The sequence below is a fragment of the Metarhizium acridum genome (assembly GCF_019434415.1).
Source record: "Metarhizium acridum strain ARSEF 324 chromosome Unknown scaffold_13, whole genome shotgun sequence".
In the NCBI taxonomy this organism is placed as follows: Eukaryota; Fungi; Ascomycota; class Sordariomycetes; order Hypocreales; family Clavicipitaceae; genus Metarhizium; species Metarhizium acridum.
The window spans coordinates 1,497,263-1,520,639 of record NW_027094016.1 but is presented as its reverse complement, the minus strand read 5'-3'; the positions used below and the strand labels follow the sequence as shown (position 1 = coordinate 1,520,639).

At 34.9% G+C, this 23,377-nt stretch overlaps 4 protein-coding genes across 7 annotated transcripts; 2 read left to right on the top strand and 2 right to left on the bottom strand.

Annotated features, from left to right (window-relative positions):
* Nucleotides 1–26: 26 nt before the first annotated feature.
* VTC4_1 (vacuolar transporter chaperone) lies at nucleotides 27–2,876 on the bottom strand (the record flags this gene model as incomplete). Its single annotated transcript, XM_066117563.1, has 5 exons — nucleotides 2,718–2,876; nucleotides 2,012–2,520; nucleotides 1,478–1,957; nucleotides 358–1,380; nucleotides 27–308 (listed from the first exon to the last, which is right to left on the bottom strand). Exons 2-5 carry the CDS (start codon nucleotides 2,444–2,446, stop codon nucleotides 27–29), a joined length of 2,220 nt encoding a protein of 739 aa, XP_065977350.1. The 5' UTR covers nucleotides 2,447–2,520; nucleotides 2,718–2,876.
* A 222-nt stretch (nucleotides 2,877–3,098) lies between these two features.
* RMT2_1 (Arginine N-methyltransferase 2) lies at nucleotides 3,099–4,808 on the top strand. Of its 2 annotated transcripts, XM_007811125.2 has the most exons (2): nucleotides 3,099–4,566; nucleotides 4,635–4,808. In XM_007811125.2, the coding sequence occupies exons 1-2, from the start codon at nucleotides 3,282–3,284 to the stop codon at nucleotides 4,667–4,669; spliced, it is 1,320 nt and encodes a 439-aa protein (XP_007809316.2). In that variant the 5' UTR covers nucleotides 3,099–3,281; the 3' UTR covers nucleotides 4,670–4,808. The 2 variants fall into 2 exon arrangements, with proteins under 2 accessions (XP_007809316.2, XP_065977349.1); XM_066117562.1 differs by having other exon boundaries at nucleotides 3,122–4,773.
* hxk1_1 (hexokinase) lies at nucleotides 4,809–7,431 on the bottom strand. 2 transcript variants are annotated; one of them, XM_066117561.1, is made up of 6 exons: nucleotides 7,081–7,431; nucleotides 6,452–6,574; nucleotides 6,365–6,390; nucleotides 5,896–6,306; nucleotides 5,388–5,842; nucleotides 4,809–5,326 (listed from the first exon to the last, which is right to left on the bottom strand). In XM_066117561.1, the coding sequence occupies exons 1-6, from the start codon at nucleotides 7,118–7,120 to the stop codon at nucleotides 4,903–4,905; spliced, it is 1,479 nt and encodes a 492-aa protein (XP_065977348.1). In that variant the 5' UTR covers nucleotides 7,121–7,431; the 3' UTR covers nucleotides 4,809–4,902. The 2 variants fall into 2 exon arrangements, with proteins under 2 accessions (XP_065977348.1, XP_065977347.1); XM_066117560.1 differs by having other exon boundaries at nucleotides 5,896–6,390; nucleotides 6,666–7,431.
* Nucleotides 7,432–8,492: 1,061 nt separating this feature from the next.
* On the top strand, nucleotides 8,493–11,899 carry OST1_1 (dolichyl-diphosphooligosaccharide--protein glycosyltransferase subunit 1). 2 transcript variants are annotated; one of them, XM_007811123.2, is made up of 3 exons: nucleotides 8,493–9,036; nucleotides 9,105–9,950; nucleotides 10,011–11,899. In XM_007811123.2, the coding sequence occupies exons 1-3, from the start codon at nucleotides 8,696–8,698 to the stop codon at nucleotides 10,285–10,287; spliced, it is 1,464 nt and encodes a 487-aa protein (XP_007809314.2). In that variant the 5' UTR covers nucleotides 8,493–8,695; the 3' UTR covers nucleotides 10,288–11,899. The 2 variants fall into 2 exon arrangements, with proteins under 2 accessions (XP_007809314.2, XP_065977346.1); XM_066117559.1 differs by having other exon boundaries at nucleotides 9,105–11,899.
* The last annotated feature ends 11,478 nt before the right edge of the window (nucleotides 11,900–23,377 follow it).

Below are 23,377 nucleotides of genomic sequence, written 5' to 3'. Positions count from 1 at the left end.
TAAGTTAATACATACTCGTCCTCCTCTTACCAAATATTTCTTTCTCTGCCCTCAAAGCCAAAGTTCAATGCCACGGCAATAAACAATGACACGCAGAGAACACTAGGTCCCCATTTGTCATAGAATCGAGCCGCCTTGCGGTTTCGAATCGATCTGCTTCTGTACAAGTAAATTCCAACTGAATAACACAAGCTCAGGATCGCAAGGAGTGTAAATACGCCTGCGACCAGGAACGATGTAGGAGTTGGATGTTCACCAAAGTTGAGGAGGGTAATCGCAATAGCGCCAATGTAGATTGAGTATTCGAGCTAGTAGTGTTAGTCATGCATGTTGAAACTGCGGGTTTGTATCACATACCCATCCGAGGAAAGTTCGTTCTGCGGCAAAGTACACCTTGGGCTCGACACGGACAGGAACGTAAATTTTTTTGCCAGGTGGTGCCTTGAACTTTTTCTGCTGAATGGAGCTGGAGCCGAAGAGCATCTGTAGCCTATCACTACGCGGAACCTGTGTGCTTCGAGGAGCAGGAACCAAGTGCTTCAGAACGTTGAGGGTGCCATCACGTAGTGCTCGTCCTTTAGTGGTAAAGAGGGTATGGTAGTAGTGCCATCCTCCAACTCGTCTTGCTTCTTCCAGCTCGTAATTGGGATCATACTCGTCATCGGAATCATATATTAGATAGTCCTCATCATTGGCAACTGCGTGGTCGGCTGTCTGGCCTTCCGTATCACTTGGTCCCGGAAGCGAGCGTGAGCCAGATTGGCCATTCGAGGTTGCTGGACGAGCTGCCAACCTCAGTTCCTCGTCATCGGAGTCTAAATCCTCATCATCATCATCCGAGGTGTTGGTTGTTCCCGACAGACCAGGTCTGCGGATACCAAAGTCATGTGAAGCAGGCTTGCGGATATCTACATCCATTTGTGGCATCCAGAAAGGCAAAAGCTTGATTCGGTCAGGGAACAAACAGGCCGTACCGTGGATGAACTTGGAGAACTTGGGCACCGCCTCGACCAAGTGCGATGCGATGAGCTGACGCACCCATTCGGGAGGCTCCTGTCCCATTTGGGTCTGCAGTTTCACTTCGAGGACGGCATAGGGGAATCGGACAACATCCTCGGCGGGTAACTGTGAGAATGGCCAGTCGATCCCAATATCCATGCGTCTCCAGTTGTCACCGCTTCGTTGACGTCCGTCGAGATTGTCTTCACGAACCATAGTGAGCTCGGTGTCCAGAGAAATTCGAACTCGAGCGTCCGCTGGCAGCTGGAAGGCAGTTCGGTTGTAAAATGAGCGGCACACAGGCTTATAGCCATGCTTCAACACGGAGTACTGGATTTCGGAGGCCAACCGTTCATCTTCTGCGACAGCCTTCTCCGACTTCTTGCCTTCCTTGCGTGCTTTTTCAAAAATGGCGGCCGGAAGAAGTTCACCACGCATATATGCGTTGACATTCTTCTCCTTGATGGAAAAAACGAGCCTTGACGGACTTTTCGCCGGTCCAATCTTCTCGGTGAGTCTTTCGCTCGACGAAAATAGTCTCGTTTTGCATCCCACCATACCATCTTAGTCGTATGGCTTCGGCTCCCTCGGTCTTCTTCAATCGCCCCTCGTACAAGTCCCATTTCTCAGGGTTGTCATAGTAGATAGACGTGATAGCCGAATCCGCCTGCTCAAACTCCTTGCTGGCATTGAACACAAGCACTGGTAAGTGCTTCAGGATGATGAGCTTCAGCTCGGTGACGTTGTCAGGATGGACCCAATACTTTGTTGTCTGACGAACAAAGTTGGCCTGGCCACCTCCGGCAGCACTGTCACCTTTGACAGGGTTGCCACGGGTTCGCACCACATCGTACAGCTTAGACAGCTGAATGACGGAAGCATCGTAATTTTCCTTGTAAAACGGCTTTGCCTTGAGTCGAGTGTCAAAAACAGGACGAAGATGCCAGCCCGTCAGTTTCTTTGCCCATGGTTAGCCATTATCAAGTCAATCGGCGAGTCGCTTCAAGCTTACATCATGCTTCTTGATGATTTTGTAGAAGCCCGTGTAGTTGAGCTGCACAAACTTGGCAAGATCATGGACGTCGGCAATGATGTCGCTCAAGTCCTCCTCCAGCAGCAGAAATTCCTCCTCGCTAGGACCATCCTCTTTCAGGCCACGCTCATTCAATCGATTGACGACATCCTTGACCTCGTGGTCGCTGACTGCAATACGCCTAGAAATCTCCATGGCCTTGACCTGTTGCTTCGTATGCACCTTCTCCAGCTCAGCCTCGAGCTTGCCAACAAATCGAATCTCATCCTCCTCGGTCCACTCGTTTCCAGAGCCACCACCAGCCTTTGAAGGGCCCGTGGCATTTTTAAGCTCGGCCTTCAGACCATTGTAGTCAATGTAATACCACTGATACTCACGGATAATGCTCGACCGGAGCTGCTCGCCGAATTTCATGACGAATACGCCGGGTTGAGGTTTGAGCGTGCCCTTGGTTGAGGCTCTCCAGGAGTTGTTCTGTGTCTTGAAGTCTTTAACAATCAGCATGAGCGACGCAAGGGGGTTAATGGATCGCAAGGGAGTATTTAGAGGACACAGCAGGAAAACACAGCCGACGCCGACCAGGCGGGACAGCAGCAAGGAAAGAAGGTACTGCACAAGCGCACAACTGCACAACTGCTGCAGGATCGGGCCGGGTGAAGGGGGAAGGCGAAAATTAGTAGCTCACTTCAATTTAGGGACGGACGGCGAATGGAAATGCAGCCAAGGCCTGGCTTGCAGCTGGGACAACGAAGAAGAAAGCCGACGATGATGGGGCACTGGCTGAGTATTGAAGCTCGTGATGATGGGCGGAGGCCAGGACGGAAATTGCATTGGCAAATCACACTTCCGACGACAGGAACGTGCGGGCAAAAAGAGGGGTTGACCCAGCAAGTCCACAGCAGCTCGCTGCTGGACCATGGTGAACCACAGCGCTAATGCTTCTGCCCTTGTTGAAGCTTCCGACCAGCCGGCGCCAATGAGGGCTGCCATTGGTCTGGCATCTGAACCACGCCACCAAAAATGGGCCGCATTCGAGATCTAGCTCGTAGCGGGGCAGTCTCAGTCTGGGCCGCCTTGTTAGGGAAAAAAAAAAAAACCAAAAAAAAAAACTGATGCAGGCAGTGCCATCAAATTGAGGCTATTCCCAGGACGCCACGCCGATATTGACGCGTCGCAAAGTCAATTAGTGCGACAGGTCAAATCGGCCATTCCATCGAAGCCCACTCTGTCGGCCGGCATCACCATCACCATGTCCGCTGCCATTGATGACTCCATGCCAATGAGAATATCCTCCGACTGTCCCCAAGACACGCGCGACGTCTTATACCACGCCTGGGGCCACGATCTCTCCGGCCTTAAGAAGCTCCTCGACGTCCCAGGCAAAGCCAGCGCCCAAGATCCCAAAACAGGGGAAACCCCTCTTCACGCCGCCATTCGCGCATGTGGCCCCGCGGGCCCAGACTCGAACGATCCTGAACAAGGCGAAGATGGCTGCGTAGAAGAAGCAAAGGCAGTTTCACAGGAACTTTTCTTCTCGGGAGCCATATGGAACGATGTCGACAGCAACAACGAGACTCCTGGCTGTGTAGCCTATCGATTGGGCCGCAAAGCCTTATACGAGATGTGCGTCGACGCAGGTGTTCGCGCCGAGCTTCTCTTCTCCCTCATGGACGGCTACGAAGAACTATCGTCGGGCTCAGATGTTGAAGACAATGAGGATGAGGCCAAGGATGCTTCTCAGGGCGAAGAAGTCCCAGTCAACCAAGACGGCGACGCCATGGACATTACCGACGACCAGGCTCAACCACAAGACCCGCCTCGTTTCATTCCCCCCGACGCCAATGAGAGAACCATCACGAGCGACGAATACTTATCCTCCGAACTGACCTACGACTCCTCCAAGCTCCTCGATGCAGACCTGAACGGCGTTATGATGTCCTGGGAAACCGACATCATGGCCCGCTCTGTATCCGCCCTCCTCCCAGGCCCCGAAGTTCAAACCGGCAAGCGCATCCTCAATATCGGCTTCGGCATGGGCATCATAGATAGCATGTTTGCCCAAACAAACCCGTCACGGCATCACATTATTGAAGCCCACCCCTCTGTACTTCAACACCTCTCCCAGCCGGATTCCAAGTTCGGCAAAAGCTGGGAGAAGTGCGGCGCGGAGGAGGGCGCCTACAAGGTCTGGGCCGGCAAATGGCAGGAAATAGTGCCCCAATTACTGGAGCAAGGCGAGGTGTACGATGCAATTTACTTTGATACATTCGGCGAGGATTACTCGCAGCTCAGGATGTTCTTTATGGAGTACGTACCCGGGTTGATGGATCAGGAGGGCAGATTTAGCTTCTTCAACGGACTGGGCGCAGATAGACAGGTCTGCTATGACGTCTACACAAAGGTGGTCGAGATGCATGGCGCAGATGCAGGTTTGGATGTAGAATGGGAGGTGAGTGATGTTGATATGAAGGGGCTGAAGGAGGATGGAAAGGGTGAGTGGGAAGGAGTGCGGAGGCGGTACTGGACGCTGGATAGTAAGTTGCCTCGTTTGCTTTTGAGTTGTCGATGTCGTTGACGGCTTGCTTGCTGACTGTTTTAACAGAGTATCGTCTGCCTGTGTGCACATTCATGGGATGAGCGTCAAATAAGTAAAAAGCAAAATAGATAGATGGAAGAGTGAGATGTTATCACGTATCAGAATCACACAGAACGGAGAAAACATGATACCCAACAAGTCAACCACCCTTTATTCAAGTCTATATATTTATCATTTTCCCCCTACGCATGGACTAAAGATCGATTGGTTTTCAGTCATCACGACGTGCCGATTTTTTTCCATATTCTCTTCCTATACATTCATTATTGCCAATTTATTTGAAGTGCTCTGGATGCAGCACTCCAGCAACATTGCCAGCCTTGACTCTCTTCAGAGTCAACGCCGCAATCAAAGCGGCGCCTACACCGCTACCGTCCTCGGCAGCAAGAATCTCAATAGGATCCTCTTCCTTGGGATTCTTCTTTTCAGGCCAGTCAAGAATCTCACGGAGAGCCTGGGCACCACGTTCCTTGAACTGTGGGTACTTGTTGAAAACGGATCCATCAGCACCGACATGGCAGGTCTTAAAGTCCTTCTTCTTGCAGATGGCAGCAACACCAGTGGCAGAGAGGCGAGCAGCACGAGTGCCGATAAGCTCGGCGAGCCGTCGAATGAGCTCCAATTCTGGTCTGGAGCAAGTAATGTTGAGTTTGGAGCTGAATAGGTCAAACGTCTCCTGCAAATTCTCAAAAGGATCCCTGCGGTAATGTACTATTAGCAAGGAATGATCACGACGGAATGAAAGTGTCGGATGCTTACTCTTCAACAGCAGAAAGGAAAGAGGAATCCAGAGAATAAGCTTTGCGCAGCAGGGAAATATCCTGGCCGGCAAAGACATGTACGTCGCGATTGTCGTGCAAATCAACCATGACAAGTCGGAAAATTTCGCCAAGATATAGACCAGCAATCATTTTCTCAAAGGCCTGCTGACCTGGCCGGGGTGAATCACGGTCAATAATCTTGTCAAACTCAGTCCTAGGCAGCACCTTGTGCTCGTTATCGAAAGCACCCCACTCGCAGTTGATAGCCATGGGAGTCTCTGGTGGCAGCTTCATGTGTGCTAGTTTGGGAATAGAGCCAACATCCTCCATATAGGCAGCATTGCAGCCGGTGCCAAAGATACAGCCAATCTTCATCTTTGGGTCAGTGTATGCGGAAGCTATCAGAGTTCCCGTCGTATCGTTGATCAGAGCAGTAAGCCTGATGGGCACTCCCTACAAGGATGCCATTAGCACCTGGTACAGGACAGCTTTGAGATTGCGCATACCTTCTTCTCGAGAGCAGCGTTCAACATTGGAACAATATTCTGCCCTTCGACACCAGCAATGTCGAACCCCTTGGTCCATCTCTGAAGAATACCCTCGTCAATGTAGTTCTGTGTTGCTGGATACGAGAAGGTGAAACCAAGAGGAAGGGTGCCAATGCCAGCGCAACCGCCGTGGTGAGTCTCTACAAACTGCTGCAGACAGTCCGCAATATATTCCCAAAGCTCATCCGAGTTGCCGGTTTTGAGCTCCTCTGGCATGCGATACTTGGACTGAAGGATATCAAATTCGGATTTCTGTTCGGTCAGGGTAATCTGGCACACACGGAGGTTGGTGCCGCCCATGTCAAGAGCAAGGAAGGTGCCGGTTTCATAGCCATCGGGGAATGACATGACCCAGGTTGGGTTCATTGGCTAAAAGAAGATTAGGTATTAATTCGTGCATAAGTGGTCTCGTATGAGAGAGACTCACAATGCTGCCACCCTCGACACTAAGACCTGTGAGAACTACCATTAGCCACTCGTATCGAATTTGTTTCAGCGTGTTGTAGCAGCATACCCTTGGCCAACTCGGAAATGAAATGGTCTGTAATTTTCTTGAGCGTCTGTGTGTCAACTGTGAAGAGATCCTCGAGCCTCTTGACTTCGTTGAGCAGATCCTGGGGAATATCCGCCTTCGAGCCTGCCGCGAGATTGTTAGCCATTGCGATTTGTGAATAGGTTAGCAAATGTAGTTTGGGCAAAGACAGAAGTGTGTCATGAACGATGCGTACATGGTGAAGACATGTTGCAAGGCTCAGCGCTCAGCATTGAAGGACTTATATATAAGTTGTTGCTCAAGTGTTCTGACCCCGCCTGTTTCTCTCAAGCGACACAAACACAGCGCCGCAGTGGCATCCCTGGCCTTTTGATGCCACATGCAAAGCTAACAGGTAAAATTAAAACGCCCGAATCACCGTCGAGTTTCTCATCTGGTGTTACCCAACCGGTCGGGCCGCAAGCTGGCTGAGGACGTTTGGCCAATGCGTCGCATGAGACAGCCCATCTCGTGTTGGTCCAGAAGCTTCGAACCACTTGGTCCGTGGACGACCAGGTCTGCTGGAGACCAAAAAATTCGTCAAGGGCGTGTATAATACGGATAATTGCAGTAAAACGGCCGGAAAATAAAAATCATTCACTTCAACATACCCTTCCTAGAGGGAGGCGGACGAGGCCCAAGACCGACCATTTTGGATTATGACGATGGCAGCGGGGTGGAGGGGTAGCTTGAACCGGAGACGCGCGATCGACTGCACTGGCTGCAATCGACGAAATCTTGGATTCTGTGTTGTTGGTCGTTTTGGAATGCGCGCTTTGAATCTGTGCAGAGGGAACAAAGATGCAGACGGGGTACACAGGAGTTGCCAGCGGGGAGAGCATGCAAATGTGCAGCCGTGGAGAAATGGGAGGGAGGAGGGTGCTGGTGGTGCTTGCGATGGGTGCTGGTATTCGTGGAGACCACAGGCCTGCAGGTGATAAGTAAGACCACACAGCAGAAGCAGATGCAAGTGTTTTACGCACCGAGCTAACGAGCCTGGCTTGAGCTCCTGCCGGCCAGTGCTGCTTGCTGGAGGGGAAGCCGCAACCCCGCCAAGGAATCGCCGGATGAGCAATGATTGCTCATTGATGGCCCAGCACCCACCTAGCCCGCCAACATTGAACCATGGCAGTGGCGTGCAGAGTTATGTGGACACGAGCAATTGCCAAGTTCTCACCCGCTATTACATTTCCAAAACGTTATCATGACAAACCATGCCAATGATCCGTCACACTGGGCCCTCCAGCACCCTTATTCCGCAATGCAGGGCATGGAGGAGCCCGTCAACCACATGGCGCGCCTCGTTGGTGCCCATGCCGCCATGGCTTACGGAGAACAAAAGGAGTCCGGGGATCAACCATGATTACGGTGATGCGTCCTGCATGCAGATTGATTGACCTGGCAAGAACAAAGCAGCACTTGCACACCAAGACGGTCGGTCTCGACTCGATGACGCGAAGAATGGTGACAGAAGAGCTGCCCGTCGGTTTGAAAGACCAAGGCTTACTCCGTAGTCTTGTACCTATCCTGGTCATTCTTTCTTATAACATCTCGGTGGCCTCATCCCCGTGGAAAGGGCAGATGGGAAGGAAGATGGCCCAGTCGCCTGTCACTTCAAAAGTTGTCGAGATTGTGTGCGCCTAACAAAGGATGGCCATGTGTCAAATCACGGTCCAGCCTCGCATCCGCAACCACCAGCCCTTGTCATAGGATGCCTCATGATCTTCAGGTTATACAGTCTCTGGCAGAATATATTTGCCCACCAAGAAGTGCACACTAATAAATCGGAGTACATTATATAATATAGAGCGCGCTATCCGGGTGCCTGATGTGGTCAAATACTTTTCGCCTCCCACTGTGGACGTTGCGTCTATAATTTGCAATACACTATACTCCTTGCTTTCAAATATTCTAAACACGGCATTTGTGATTCGCCCGTCACCCGCTGGTTGTGCGTATCTTTGATTGCTAGCCCAAGTCGCACGTCACGTCTCCGTCCTCCTCTGTTCCCTCGTCTTCGCCCTGGCGGACAAACAAGCAGAGTGGCCCACTTCTCGTTCATGATTGGCTTCTAAGCTGCAAGCTCAGGAAACGTATGCCGTTTGGAAAGGAGCTTGCGTCAAGGTGTCTCTTGAGAATCCGAGCGACATCCTTCTTGGACCTTCACAACAGCATAATCGGGCGCACACGCAACTCAATGAGCGCCCTTTCCATTCATTTGTTACAATGAAGCCATTATCGATTGCATCAGCGTTGCTGGCTGTCGCTTCCAGCGCCCTCGCCGCCACCGCCGCCTCGTCTTCCAAGGATTCACAGCCTGCGCAGTTCAAGCCGCCGCAGGTCTTCAGAAATGCCAACTTAGTCCACATCATTTCCTTGGAGAAGAACTACGCCAAGGAACAGATTAATGTTCTCATAGAAAACGTTTCCAATGAGCCTCAAAGCGAATATTATATACCATTCACAGAGGAACAAATTGCTCGCGTTGGTGGCTTCGAAGTAAAGGACCGCAAGAACGCAAACGCTGGTCCGTTTGTTTCTGAAGCAGTTGAATATGACCCCAACAGGTTTGTCGACTACTTGTCAGTGTGTCATTACATCCTACGAGGGCTAATCATTGGCTTTAATTCCTCAGTGATACTCAGTACTATCGTATTCATCTCCCAACTCCTCTCAAAGCCGGTGGCCAACAAACCCTCGGCATATCCTTCTACAACCTGAAGGCTTATAGACCTCTTCCCGCCTCCATTAAGCAGGACGATAAGCAATATCTCGTCCACGATTTCTCCGTCTATGCGCCATCCGCCTATCCTACCTTGAAGCAAAAGACTGAGGTCAAGGCTGCGTCATCCACAATTCCCGACTATACCAAGATCACCGAAGGCAAGGAGGAGCTCCCGCAGAAGCAGGGTGCCAAGCTGATTTATGGTCCCTTCGGTGAGAAGCCTGCTGGAGCCATTTCCCCTGCTCAGGTTCGATTCGAGTTCACCAAGCCCGTCACCCATGTTTCTACCCTAGAACGCGATATCGAAGTCAGCCACTGGGGTGGTAACATCGCTTTCGAGGAGCGGTATGCCTTGCACCACCGTGGTGCCAATTTGTCGTCACCTTTTAACCGAGTCAAATATGCACAATCCGCCTTCTTCAATCCTGCCTCTACGGCCCTGAAGGAGCTACGTGTCCCTCTGCAGGTTGGTAGCGTTGATCCGTACTTTACCGATGTCATTGGCAACGTTTCAACGTCCAAGTTCAGAAGCAACAAGCGCGAAGCATTGCTTGAGCTCAAGCCCCGGTATCCTCTTTTCGGTGGCTGGAACTATCCCTTCACCATTGGCTGGAACTCGGATGCTGCCAACCTTCTCCGCAAGACTGCAACTGGTGGCTATGTTCTAAAGGTTCCTTTCCTCGAGGGCCCCAGGCAGGCTGAAGGTATTGAGTATGGACAGGTTATCATTCGCGTGGTTCTTCCTGAGGGAGCTCGGTAAGCCATGCGTCTCAAATCCATCATGCAGGAAGCCAGCAGCACTAACGAAAGATGTAGCAATGTCAAGTATTACACTGGTATCCCCGAATCGTCCGTTGTTGAGACTTCAGTCAGCGTTCACAAGACTTACCTCGACACCCTGGGCCGCACCTCGGTGATAATCAAGGCACAGAACCTGGTTGACGAATTCCGCGACCGCGACGTCATCATTTCATACGAGACTTCAACGTTTGATACTCTGCGAAAGCCTTTTATTGTGTTTGCTAGCATGATGGCTGTGTACGCAGCTGCTTGGGCAGTCGGTCAGGTGGAGGTTGGCTTTACCAAGAAATAAAGAGAATTTTATGGATGGGGTGGATAGACATTACAGTCAAGGAGGTGTCAGAGGGGGAAACAGTCAAAAATGTACCATACGGGCGTTGCAAGATGCGAATCTGCACGATAGATTTTCAATCAGGATGATGACATGTGTGAGAGAAGTATGGTAACTGGTCTTATACCTAGGCTGCTAGGATTTACAGAGCATGGGGCTCGGTTCATTATGCAAGCCGATTCATTCCACCTGGCCATGTAGGTACGCAAGTAGGTAGTTGCAAACCATCACGTCATCAAATGGCGCATCAGCCCTACCATCAGCAGTCTCACAACGAGGCCCAAATCCAGCCTCATTTCACCTTTCACAAGCAAGGCCGGCATAGCCGCCATACGACGACCAACAAGTGGAGGCACCGGGAAATGCATCGTAATGCATTGTAATGCGCCGAGCAATGACGCCCCCGGCGGGGGATGTGAGGGATGTTCCCACCACATGGCAGGGGTTTCACAACAAGGGTTCCCAAGCACTAAACATGCTGACAGCGTGCGGCACAGCCCTGACGGAACAATGAGTTTTCTTGTATAAAAAGAGACTTGATTCCCTCTCTCCATTGCTTTCGAGCCCCATCACCACCCTCACTTTTACTTTCTTCACGGCCTCAGCTGATTGACAGGCCACAGAGCTACATTGCGCGGCGGCTTATCCACGCCTCACTCGACCTGGGACTATTCAACGCAAACCAGTCTACAATGTGTTTCTGGGGCGAACCAAACACCAGATACTACTACAAGGAGGAAATCATTCCCCCTCGACGGCACCACCACCACGGCCACCACCATCACCACCACCATTCACCCAGGGCGAGCTACTCCAGCGTCATGCGGGAGTCGTACCGGACTAGTCCGCGGGTAAGCGGGTCGCACTATCGACCTCCGCCAGGAGGGACCGTGGTTTACGAGAGAACGAGGTACTAGGCCTAGAGATGTTGATATCCTGCGGGCTGAACGAGGTGGTAATTGCCGAGTTCTCCACGATGGCCTAATGTGACCTAATGCGCCCGGATAGGCCGGTGCCGGAAGGCTGGAAGCCATGGGAAGTGCCTTGGCTTAGCTACACGACGATAAGTGACGACGAGGTATGAGTGGGATGGTGCAAGATTCTAATGAGCGGTTTTCTGTTTGGGATTGCATTTTGATCTAGATGGAAGAGTGGTGTTGGCGGGCTTTCAGGCAACTCTGGTATCTAATGCTGTAGCAGATGTCATATAAAGGAGCTGTTACGTTTTATTTTGAATCATGGATGAACTCTGGGTCATGATGCGAACGTATTTGCTGGCCGGTAGCGAGACGAGGGAGACTGTGGTGGATGAAAAGAAGGAAAACGTCATTGCAAGACGACCCTGCCAGGACATGCATTGAAGCTCGAACCTTGGCATCTGACAAGCACCTGAACCTGGTGAGGCGGTGGTCATCAGTGGCCTGGCGCTGTCAAGGCACGGGCATTAATCGTGCCCGCCCCACCTTAAATGGTTCGGCTGGCAAAGCTCTCACCACCTAAGGTGGTGCTTATCAGCAACGCGGCCACATTAGTAACGCGGCCACGTATATGTAAAAATATTAATAAAAAAATATAATAAATTAAATAAAATATATAAAATTATATAATAAATTATATTATATAAGTAAAATTATATATTATTATAAAAGATTATAATTATAAATTTATATATTTTATTTAATTAAATATAAAACTTCTTAAATTTTAATAAAATTTAATATAAAAAATAAAATATTAAATTTAAATATTAAATAAATATATTTTATATATTTATTTATTTATTTATTTAAGTACCCTAGAGCTATTATAAGCTATTCTAGTACTTTTACATGTAATTTAAGTAAAAAAACTCTTTATATAAAAAGAAAAACCCCCTTACTTTTATTTTAAGTTATTCTCGCCTTACTATAACCTATAATTATATAAAGTGTATTTTAAATTATATAGGTTAAAGGTATTTATTAGGCTAGCTATTCTAGTAATAGTTTATTAAAGTATATATAATAAAGGTTTAAGTTAAGTTTAAGTTAACTTTAATATACTAGTTAAGTAATTATTTTAATATTTAAGTATTTAAGGCTATCTTATAGTTTTCTTTAAGTATTATATTATATTATATTATTTTAAGCTTAATATAATATTATATCTTAAATATTTTTAATATAATTAATATATTATAATAAACTTTACTTTATTCTTACTTTTAAGGCTACTTAACTAGGCTTAATTAGCTATTACTAGCAGACCTCTAAATGTATTGTATTTTTTGTATTTTTTACTATACTATATTATATTGTATTGTATTGTAATACAATATAATACAATACATAAATGAAATACCTATAAATGTATTATTAGAATATATAATAATAAATTTTAAAAAATATATAATAATAATAGATTTTTTTCTCATTATAATAATATAAAAATTATACTTAAAAGTCTACGTATTAATAAAATATTTTACTTTAAAAATAAAATAAATATAAAAATATTATATAACTTTTATATAAAATAAATAAAAAAATAAGGTTTTTTTAAGCCTTATAAAGATATTATATTATGTAAATTAAGTAAATATTTTTTAAATAATTTTTTTTACTTATATTATATATAAAAAACTAAAAAAATATATAGTATATATTAATTATTTTAAAAATACTATTAAATAATAAATAAAAATATATATATAATATAAGATAATTATATAATAATATATTCTTAATAATATATATTTTTTTTATTTTTCCTTAATTTATTACTAATTTAAATTATTTATTATACTTTATATTTTAAATATCTTTATTAATATAATATAAATTATATATAAATTATATATTATAAAATTCTTTAGCTTTTTTTATACTTATTCATATATTTTATAATTATAAAATATTTACATATACTTATATATATTATAATATATATATATATATACATTAAAAATAAATTCTATAACTTTTATTATACTATATATTTAATCTATTATAACTCTATGAAAAAAACGAATCTTATTATAAAATTAGTATCATTTAAAAGCTTATAATCTCAGCTATTTAAAAATAATATTTTCATTTATTTTTAATTAATAATTATAGAGATATTATATGCGGTATTTAGTAGTGTAAAGAAAGTAGAGTATTTAAGTTACCCCGCGTAACCCCGCTTTAGTAAAAACGCCACATCATATAAACTAGAATATCTCTACTAATAATAGACTAAAATGGATAAAAATAAAACTAATTGATAGCTCTTAAAAAGCTCTATCTTTATATACTAGGTGTATCTTTATAAGTCTAATATTACGAAAGTTATATTAACTTAAAATTTAAAAATGTAAATACTTCTTGTAGTATATATGTATGTTTTAGGTGAAGAAACGCCTTAACGTAACATAACAGAAAGCCCTTTATGCATTATAATTACACTGGTATATTCTACTATTTTATAATAGTTGTATTTTATCTTGCAAATTTTTCACCGGTTTCTATACGAATATACACGTTTTAGGGGTAAGTTAGGCATCAAAAAAATGCCTGAAATTTAAGGTTTTCATGACATCTTTCATCGTATTTAAACTCTATATATTAACTATATTATCTCTCTTTAAAGTTTAGAATTCTCTTTTTTTATACTAACACTTTAACACCTATAACTCAACTAATATCTTACTTTTAATAAAACTTTTTTTTTCACTAAATAACCCTATTTTTAGGGTATATAGTAACTATTTTTTTACCTTAAAACCCTATCTTATTTATCATTAAAAATGGCTGAAAATCCCTTTGATTCTGAACCCAATTTATCTACGAATAATAACTCTACTACGAGTCTTCTAACGCTAAATCGATATCAAAATGACCCTAAAAATAATAAGAGCTATTAATTTAGTTTAAAATTATATATCTTTTAACATAATCTCTTTGATTTTCGATTATCAGAGATTAATTTCAATAAAGAAAGATTAATTCATTGTTTTTGCACTTAATAAGACTGTTTATTTACTTTTTATAGTAAAGCAAAGCGTTTTTAGTCTTTTAATAGTGTTACATATTATAAAAAAAAACATCCTTCTATTATAACCTTAAAAAACGAAGAAAATTCTAAATTAACGTGTAAGTTATTAACTTATTATCTTTAAACTATTCTTTTAACATATTAATATAATATTAATATTATATTATAATACTTTAAAGATATTAATTACTAATTTATTAATATATAGTGCCTATTTATACGGAATCACCTTTATTATCCGAAATATCAGCTCAATCTAGTATATCTAGCAGTAAAAGAGGCAATAAAAGACCTAGAAATAATACTATTATTAGTGAATTTTCTAAGGATACTGCTCTTATACTAGCTATTAAGTTTATGCTTTAAAATAACCTATCTTTTACTACTATTACTAGTAAAAGCTTTAAAAAGCTAATAAGCTATTATAATAAGTAAGTTTATAATATTATATTATATATTTAATAATATTAACTTATTTTAGTTAAGATACGAGCTTTTTTCACTATTAAAATATACTTTCTTATATAGATATTTTATATCTAAAAATGAAGAAGAATATAATTAATATAATTTAAAATCAAGTTAATAAATTAGGTTATATATCTATTTAACTTAATATTTAGACTTCTATTAATTCTAAATCTTATTTAGGAGTTATAGCTAATTAGCTAAACTTTAAATTTAATTTAGAATACTATTTAATTGGTTAGTTTATTATTTTTCTTATTTTTCTTATTTTTATCATATAATATTATATTATTATTTAACTTTTTAAACTAATTATATTTAGGATTTAAATATTTACCTAATACTCACACTAGAAGTTCTATTAATCTTTGTTTTAATTAACTATTATTAGAATATAATATAAAACCAGAAAAAATATTAAGGTAAGTTAATTATAAGGTTATTTTATGATATTTTATTAACTTATTTTAAATTATAGTTTTACTAGAGATAATAGCTCTAATAATAACACTTTTCTTACCTCTTTTTTAAACTTTTATACGAAAAAAAACCTAAAACCTTTCAATATTCGTTATACGGCTCATATTTTAAATATTATTGCTAAAGATATTATATTTACGTTTACTACCAAATCAACAACATCCGAAAATATCGAAAAATACAAAAATAGCGAGCTTTTATACTTTTTAATAGAAGAATTTAACCAATTATCTTCTAAAAAACAAAAACAATTTTCTAATTTACTTCCAGGTATTTTAAGGTTTTTTTTATTATATTTATATATATTTTAAGCTAATTATTATATAGGAATTATTGGAAAAGTTAAAAAAATAGCAATTCTTCTTAAAAATAACCAACAACTTTATTCTCAATGGATTAAAGCTTTAAAAGAAGCTAAATCTAAGGGCTTTATAGCTAAAAATAATAATATTATAAAAATACTATTAGTTAAGTTATATAATATATTTAATAGCTTTTATTTCTATTATTAAGACCTTAAAAATCTATTTAAAACTATTAATAATTATTACTAACTATTTTTACTTAACTTAGCAAACGCAACGAGATAGAATTCAACTTTTAGAATGATAAATACGACTATTATGCTTAAAAAAGCTATTATATTATTATAAAACGTTACAAATATAGTAGCTTTTAAAGATGCTAATTTAACAACGCAAGAATGGCTTGATTTAGAGACTTTATCAAGTATTTTAGAGGTTTTTAATGAGCCTATAAAGAAATTACAAAGCTAAGCTTATAATACTATAAGCTTAGTATCTTTTTATATCTTTAAAATATACTTTCTTCTTGAAAATATATTAAAAGATCAAGAAAGTTAGCTTAAAAACGTAAGTTTTTATATTTTTAAACTTTTTATATTAAGCTTTTTATATTAAAATAAATTATAATAACTATTCTAACTTATTTATAGAAAAACGCTTATAATCCGTTAGCTAGAGCTTTTATTTCAGCTTTAAATATAGGTTTAAAGAAACTAAATTACTATTTTCTAAAAAATATTAATAGTAATTATAGTTTTTAGAAGCCTTATTTATTTGCTGCTATATTAGACCCTAGATTTAATATTAAAACGGTTAAAACTTGATTTAATATAAATTCAACTACTTTACATTTATTATTAAATGATTTAAAAAAAGAATATTAAGAGTAAGTATAAATAATTATTAAAAATAACCTTTTTTTAATATCTTATAACTAATTATATCTTAGAACATATGAATTATATATAAAAGACCCTAAAAACAAGCTTATTTCAAATATAAAAATAGAAGAAGATTCTTCTTCTAGTTCTAATTTAAATAATAATCGAGTAATAATCGATTTACAATAACCAGCTAAGAAATTAACATCTTATAAAGGTTTTAGGCCTAAATTAAAGCCTAGTTTATTTAATGACTTATTTCCTAAGCAAAAAAATAAAGCTATTAAAGAAACTAAAAAAAACGAGATTTCTAGTTATTATAAGCTTAATTTAAAAGATAATAAGGTATTTTTAACTTTTATTATAATAACCTTAACTTTATAAGCTTAATTATATAAAAATAAATACTAACTTTTAATAGGAAGATATATTTATTTAGTGGGCTAATTCTATTAAAGCTTTTCCGATTCTTTTAATAATAGCACGAAAATATTTAGCTATTCCAGCTACTTTAGGAGCTATAGAAGGGAATTTTAACTAAGGAGGTAACGTGATTAGTAAGCGAAGAACCTCTTTAATGCATTCTAATATTCGAAAAATTTTATTATTAAAAAACTAGGCTAAAAATAAGGAAAAACGAGTTAAAATAAAGAAATATTATAATTTATTCTCTTATTCTAGCTTAAATTCAGAAAAATCTGAATCAAATGAAAATTCAGCTTCTTCTAGTAGTAATAAGGCTATTTTTAAAGTTAAATTTATAAATAGTACTAAAAATAGAGAAGAAGAGGAAGATAGTAATATTTATAATGCATAATAGCTTTATATTAGTATAAAATAAAGCTTTTAATATTTTTTTTGAATTTTATAATAATAAGAAGAACTTTAGCTTTATAAAGATATTTATATTAATATTATAAGTTATATATTTAAAAAGTTACTTGCATTTATATTTTTTTAAATTTAACATTTACTCTTAAGTCTTTTTTATAGTATATTTTTAGATATATTATTTAGAATTAATTGTATAAAAAATAGTATTATATTAATATAATTCTAAGGTTTATAATAATATATTATTTACTATTATATTTTTAATAATTATTAAGATATTAAATAATAAAGCTTAAAAATTTAAGTTTAATACTATATGAATTAAGAAAAAAGGACTTAAAAATAATAATAATTAAGTAATATAATTAATTAACGCGTTAATAGCTTTAAAGTATTTAATTTTATAAAATTTATATATTTAAAGTTTAAACTTTATATTTTAAATTTTTAATAATATATTTTTAATAATACAAATATAAATAACTCTCTTATTATATAACTTATAATAATATAAATTAATGTATTTTAAAGGACTAAAATAGCTCTATTTAACTATATAAAAATATTTCTTATAAGCCTTATAATTAGCCTTATATATATAAGTAAAAAATTTACTAGCGTTTTTCCCTAATAATACATTTATAGGTATTTTAAGAATATAATGTATTGTATTTAAATACAATACACGAAAATACAATACAATACAAAATACAATACACAATACACTTGTATTTACTATATTCGTAAGAGCTCTAATTACTAGCTATTTAAGGCCTATTAAAACCTTTATAAGAGCTTTAAATTAAGCTATTAATTTTTCTTTCTTTTTTTCTTCTTTAAACCCTTAATTTTCGTACGTATAACCTCTTTTTATAGCCTTTAATATTAAGCTAGCCTTATAATAGCTTTTAGCTCTTTTTATAAGCTTATTAAAGCTATACTTATATTAGCTTATTTTTTAGGCGTTTTTTAAGCGAATTTAATTAATACGCGTTATTTTTTTAAGCTTTTTCTTATCTCTTATAGCTTTTATAAGCTTTTTTTTAATTTAAGGTAAGTTTTTACCTAATATTAGCCTAATATTAAGCGTCTCTTTTCTTAGTTTTATTTATTATTTTTAATTATATATTAATTTATTTTACTTTATATATTTACTTAACTTTAACTTAATTTTAATATCTTTTATTAATATTTTATAAAAGCTTATTATTTTTAAAATAATTATACTTAATATTACCCTTAAAATACATTTTAATTAATTAATTAACTTTAACTTAATAATAGTATTAACTTAATTATAAAAGAATAGCTCTTTTAAGGGTAAAATACTTACACTTACTTAAAAGAAAAAGGCTATTAAGTAAAAGGTTATTATAAGTACCTTTATTTTACTTTAGCTTAATATTATATTAATATTTATATAGGTTAATACTTAACGTTAAATTTTATATTTACCTTATATAATTTAAGTTATTATTAACGTAAAGAAGAGCTAAGCTTATCTTTATTATATTATCTTTAATAAGATTATTTTTATACTTTAACTTTAATCTAGCTTTATTAACTCTTATAAAATTTAATATTATTACTTACTTTAATTATTAGGTTTATAATTATTTTTACTTAAAGGTAAGTTAAGTTTAATTTAACTTTAACCTATAATTTTATTATTTTTATATATTAATTAATACTTTATAGGTTTTTTTTAATATTAAAACTTATTTAATTTTACCTTAACTTTAAGATAAGCTTATTAAGCTTATTAATACTTTTAAGCCTTAAGTATATACCCCTATTATACCTTTAACTTTAGCTTTAATTTAATTCTAGTTTTTAGCTTAATTAACTAATATAATTATCCTTTAAAAATTACGTAATAAGCTTAAGGGTAAGGCTATTATTAGCTTAACCTTAGCTATTTATAATAGTAATAATTATAAGAAGTTATTAGCTATTATAAAGCGCGTTATTAAGTTAATATTAGCTTTAAGTATTACTTAAAAGGTAATAAATAATTTATTACGGTAATTACTTATTATTATAAAGAAAGCTACCGTATTTAATAGTAATACCAGCTTATCTCTAATATATCTTCCCCGTTATTTTCCTATATTATCGTTTATAGCCTTATTAAAGTTAGTGCTTACTTAAGGATTACAGTCTAAGCGTAAGCGGTCTAGTAGAGGTGCTAAGCAGTAAGCGGGGCACCGCTTTATTTTATATATTTATTAAATCTTATAATAATTATATATATTTCATATATTTTATAAGATAAAAATATTTTATATATTATTATCTCATATATTTTTATTAAATTTTAAATAATATAAATTTATATATAAAATAATTCTTAAAAAATTAAATTATTTTATAATAAATTAAAGAAAATATATATAATATATATAATAGCTTTTATATAATATAATATATAATTATTATTATTATTTAATAATAGATTTATTTTAAATATTTTTTTTTAATTTTTAAATTAAAAAACTAACTTAATAATAATTATAAATTAATTAATTATAAAGGTTTTTTATATTATATATTTATTTATTTATTTAAGTACCCTAGAGCTATTATAAGCTATTCTAGTACTTTTACATGTAATTTAAGTGGGAAAACCCTTTATATAAAAAGAAAAACCCCCTTACTTTTATTTTAAGTTATTCCCGCTTTATTATAACCTATAATTATATAAAGCGTATTTTAAATTATATAAGTTAAAGGTATTTATTAAGCTAGCTATTTTAATAGTAGTTTATTAAAGTATATATAATAAAGGTTTAAGTTAAGTTTAAATTAGCTTTAATATATTAATTAAGTAATTATTTTAATATTTAAGTATTTAAGGTTATCTTATAATTTTCTTTAATTATTATATTATATTATATTATTTTAGGCTTAACGTAATATTATATCTTAAATATTTTTAGTATAATTAATATATTATAATAAACTTTACTTTATTCTTACTTTTAAGGCTATTTAATTAGGCTTAATTAATTATTATTAGCTATTTAAGGCTTATTATAGCTTTTATAGAGCCTTAAATTAAGCTATTAATTTTCCTTTCTTTCTTTCTTCTTTAAACCCTTAAGTTTTATACGTATAATCTCTTTTTATAGCCTTTAATATTAAGCTAGCTTTATAATAACTTTTAGCTCTCTTTATAAGCTTATTAAAGCTATACTTATATTAGCTTATTTTTTAGGTGTTTTTTAAGCGAATTTAATTAATACGCGTTATTTTTTAAGGCTTTTTCTTATCTCTTATAGCTTTTATAAGCTTTTTTTTAATTTAAGATAAGTTCTTACCTAATATTAGCTTAATATTAAGCGTCTTTTTTCTTAGTTTTATTTATTATTTTTAATTATATATTAATTTATTTTACTTTATACGTTTACTTAACTTTAACTTAACTTTAATATCTTTCTATTAATATTTTATAAAAGCTTATTATTTTTAAAATAATTATACTTAATATTACTCTTAAGGTATATCTTAATTAATTAATTAACTTTAGCTTAATAATAATATTAACTTAATTATAAAAGAATAGCTCTTTTAAGAGTAAAATACTTACACTTACTTAAAAGAAAAAGACTATTAAGTAAAAGGTTATTATAAGTACTTTTATTTTACTTTAACCTAATATTATATTAATATTTATATAAGTTAACGCTTAACGCTAAATTTTATATTTACTTTATATAGCTTAAGTTATTACTAATATAAAGAAGAGCTAAGCTTATCTTTATTATATTATCTTTAATAAGATTATTTTTATATCTTAGCTTTAACCTAGCTTTATTAACTTTTATAAAATTTAATACTATTACTTACTTTAATTATTAGATTTATAATTATTTTTACTTAAAGGTAAGTTAAGTTTAATTTAATTTTAACTTATAATCTTATTATTCTTATATATTAATTAATACTTTATAGGTTTTTATTAACGTTAAAACTTATTTAATTTTACCTTAACTTTAAAATAAGCTTATTAAGCTTATTAATACTTTTAAGCCTTAAATATATGCCCCTATTATACCCTTAACTTTAACTTTAATTTAATTCTAGTTTTTAGCTTAATTAAAGGCTAATATAATTATTCTTTAAAAATTATATAATAAGATTAAGAGTAAAGCTATTATTAGCTTAACCTTAGCTATTTATAATAATAGTAATTATAAGGAGTTACTAGCTATTATAAAGCGTATTATTAAGTTAATATTAGCTTTAAATATTACCTAAAAGGTAATAAATGATTTATTATAATAATTACTTATTATTATAAAAAAAGCTATTATATGTAATAATAGTATTAATTTATCTTTAATATATTTTTCCTATTATTTTTCTATATTATTATTTATAGCCTTATTAAAGTTAATACTTACTTAAGATTATAATTTAAGTATAAGTAATCTAATAAAGGTATTAAGTAATAAGTAAAGTATTACTCGCTTATCTTTAAGCTTAAATCTATTATTTAAGGGAAAGAATATCTTAAAGAAGAATAATATAGCCTAGTATTATTAATTAGATTCTTTTATTATTATATTATTAAGCTAGGTTTAGCTTTAAGTTATAATTCGCTATTATAATAAATTAAATTCCTTTTATTTAATTATTTTTTATATATTAAACCTTAATATTACCTTAACTTAAGTTTAGCTTTAGCTTACTTTTAGCGTTATTATTAACTTATATAGCCTATCTTTTTATAAGTAATATAATAAGATAATAATAAGAAAGCTTACCTATATTTAATAGCTATTAAGTTAAGGTTTATACTAGGCTAGTATTTTTTAAGGCCTAATAAAATTCCTTATAATCTTTAAGCTAGTTTTATAATTAATTATTATTATATAGTAGGTATTTAATAATAATTTAATATACGTTCTTTACGTTTATTTTATATTAGTATAAGAGAGACTTTACCCTAAAAATACGCTACTTATAAAGGAATTTATTAAGACTTATATAGCTAATATATAGCTATATTAAAGTTATTATTTTATGTTTTAGTAGGTTTAAGTATAATCTCTTACCTTACTTAACAGGTTTAAGTTAAGGTATATTCTTTACTATCTTAACGTTTCTTTATAGGTAATAATTTCTAGCCTTATAGTATTAATAATAGAATTTATATTATTAGTTTACTTATAATACCTCTCACGTAATATTACCTTAGCTTTAAGTTTATAGCTATTATATAATTTCTTTATTAGGTTTTCTTTATAAGTTATACCTTTATTTAAGTACCCTTACTATAAATATATATATTATATAAATTTAGCCTAATATCTTTAAGTCTTTAAGCTATTATTTAAAGCGCCTTTTTATATAATTTAAATAAAAGTCTAGTAATAGAATAGCTACTTTTACTTTAAGCTAAGGGATTAAAGTAGCTTTAAACGCTTTAATAATAGCTTAAAGGTATTTTAATTATTTACTAGTAAGTTATTACGTAATACCTCTTAGCTTATTATATATTTTTATTAGTTTATAGTATACGCTTACTTTATAAGTAATAAATACTAATAATAGATTAAATTACTTAATTATATAAGTGTTTAGCTTCTTTATAAAAGTATTCTTAAATAAACGCTATAAGAGAGATAAAAGTAAGCTATTATTAGGTTAACTTATTCTTAATCTTTATTTAATATTTATTTTAGGTAAGCTTTTAATTAAGTTACACGCTTAAAAAGCGTACTTTTATAGTTATTAGTAATATCTTTACGTTATTAAGGTAAACGCGTATTATTATTAGCATTTATATATAATTAAAGTATATAAGCTTACTCTTTATTAAATTAAAGTAAACTCTAGCGTTTATTACCTAATTTACGCACGTATTTTAGGTAGTTTTAAGGTATTATTACGTTTAATTTAGTATTTTATTAAAGGCTAGAATATTTATATTATTAATAAAACCTATAATAAAAATATCTAATACTTTTTAAAGTTATTTATAAAGTAAAGTAATATAAAGTAAAAATAATATTAATAATAGTAATAAACCTTATAAGATACCTATTAATATTTAATAGA

What these genes read in the sequence shown, in the direction of transcription:
- RMT2_1 (XM_066117562.1), top strand. Translation starts at nt 3,282, where the DNA reads ATGTCCGCTGCCATTGATGACTCCATGCCAATGAGAATATCCTCCGAC.
- hxk1_1 (XM_066117561.1), bottom strand. Translation starts at nt 7,120, where the DNA reads ATGGTCGGTCTTGGGCCTCGTCCGCCTCCCTCTAGGAAGG. An exon ending in TCCGCCTCCCTCTAGGAAGG is followed by an intron (nt 6,575 to 7,080) that starts GTATGTTGAAGT and finishes ATCTCGCGGCAG; the next exon opens with GCTCGAAGGCGGATATTCCC. An exon ending in GTGTCGAGGGTGGCAGCATT is followed by an intron (nt 6,307 to 6,364) that starts GTGAGTCTCTCT and finishes ATCTTCTTTTAG; the next exon opens with CCAATGAACCCAACCTGGGT.
- OST1_1 (XM_007811123.2), top strand. Translation starts at nt 8,696, where the DNA reads ATGAAGCCATTATCGATTGCATCAGCGTTGCTGGCTGTCGCTTCCAGC. An exon ending in GTTGAATATGACCCCAACAG is followed by an intron (nt 9,037 to 9,104) that starts GTTTGTCGACTA and finishes TTAATTCCTCAG; the next exon opens with TGATACTCAGTACTATCGTA. An exon ending in GTTCTTCCTGAGGGAGCTCG is followed by an intron (nt 9,951 to 10,010) that starts GTAAGCCATGCG and finishes CGAAAGATGTAG; the next exon opens with CAATGTCAAGTATTACACTG.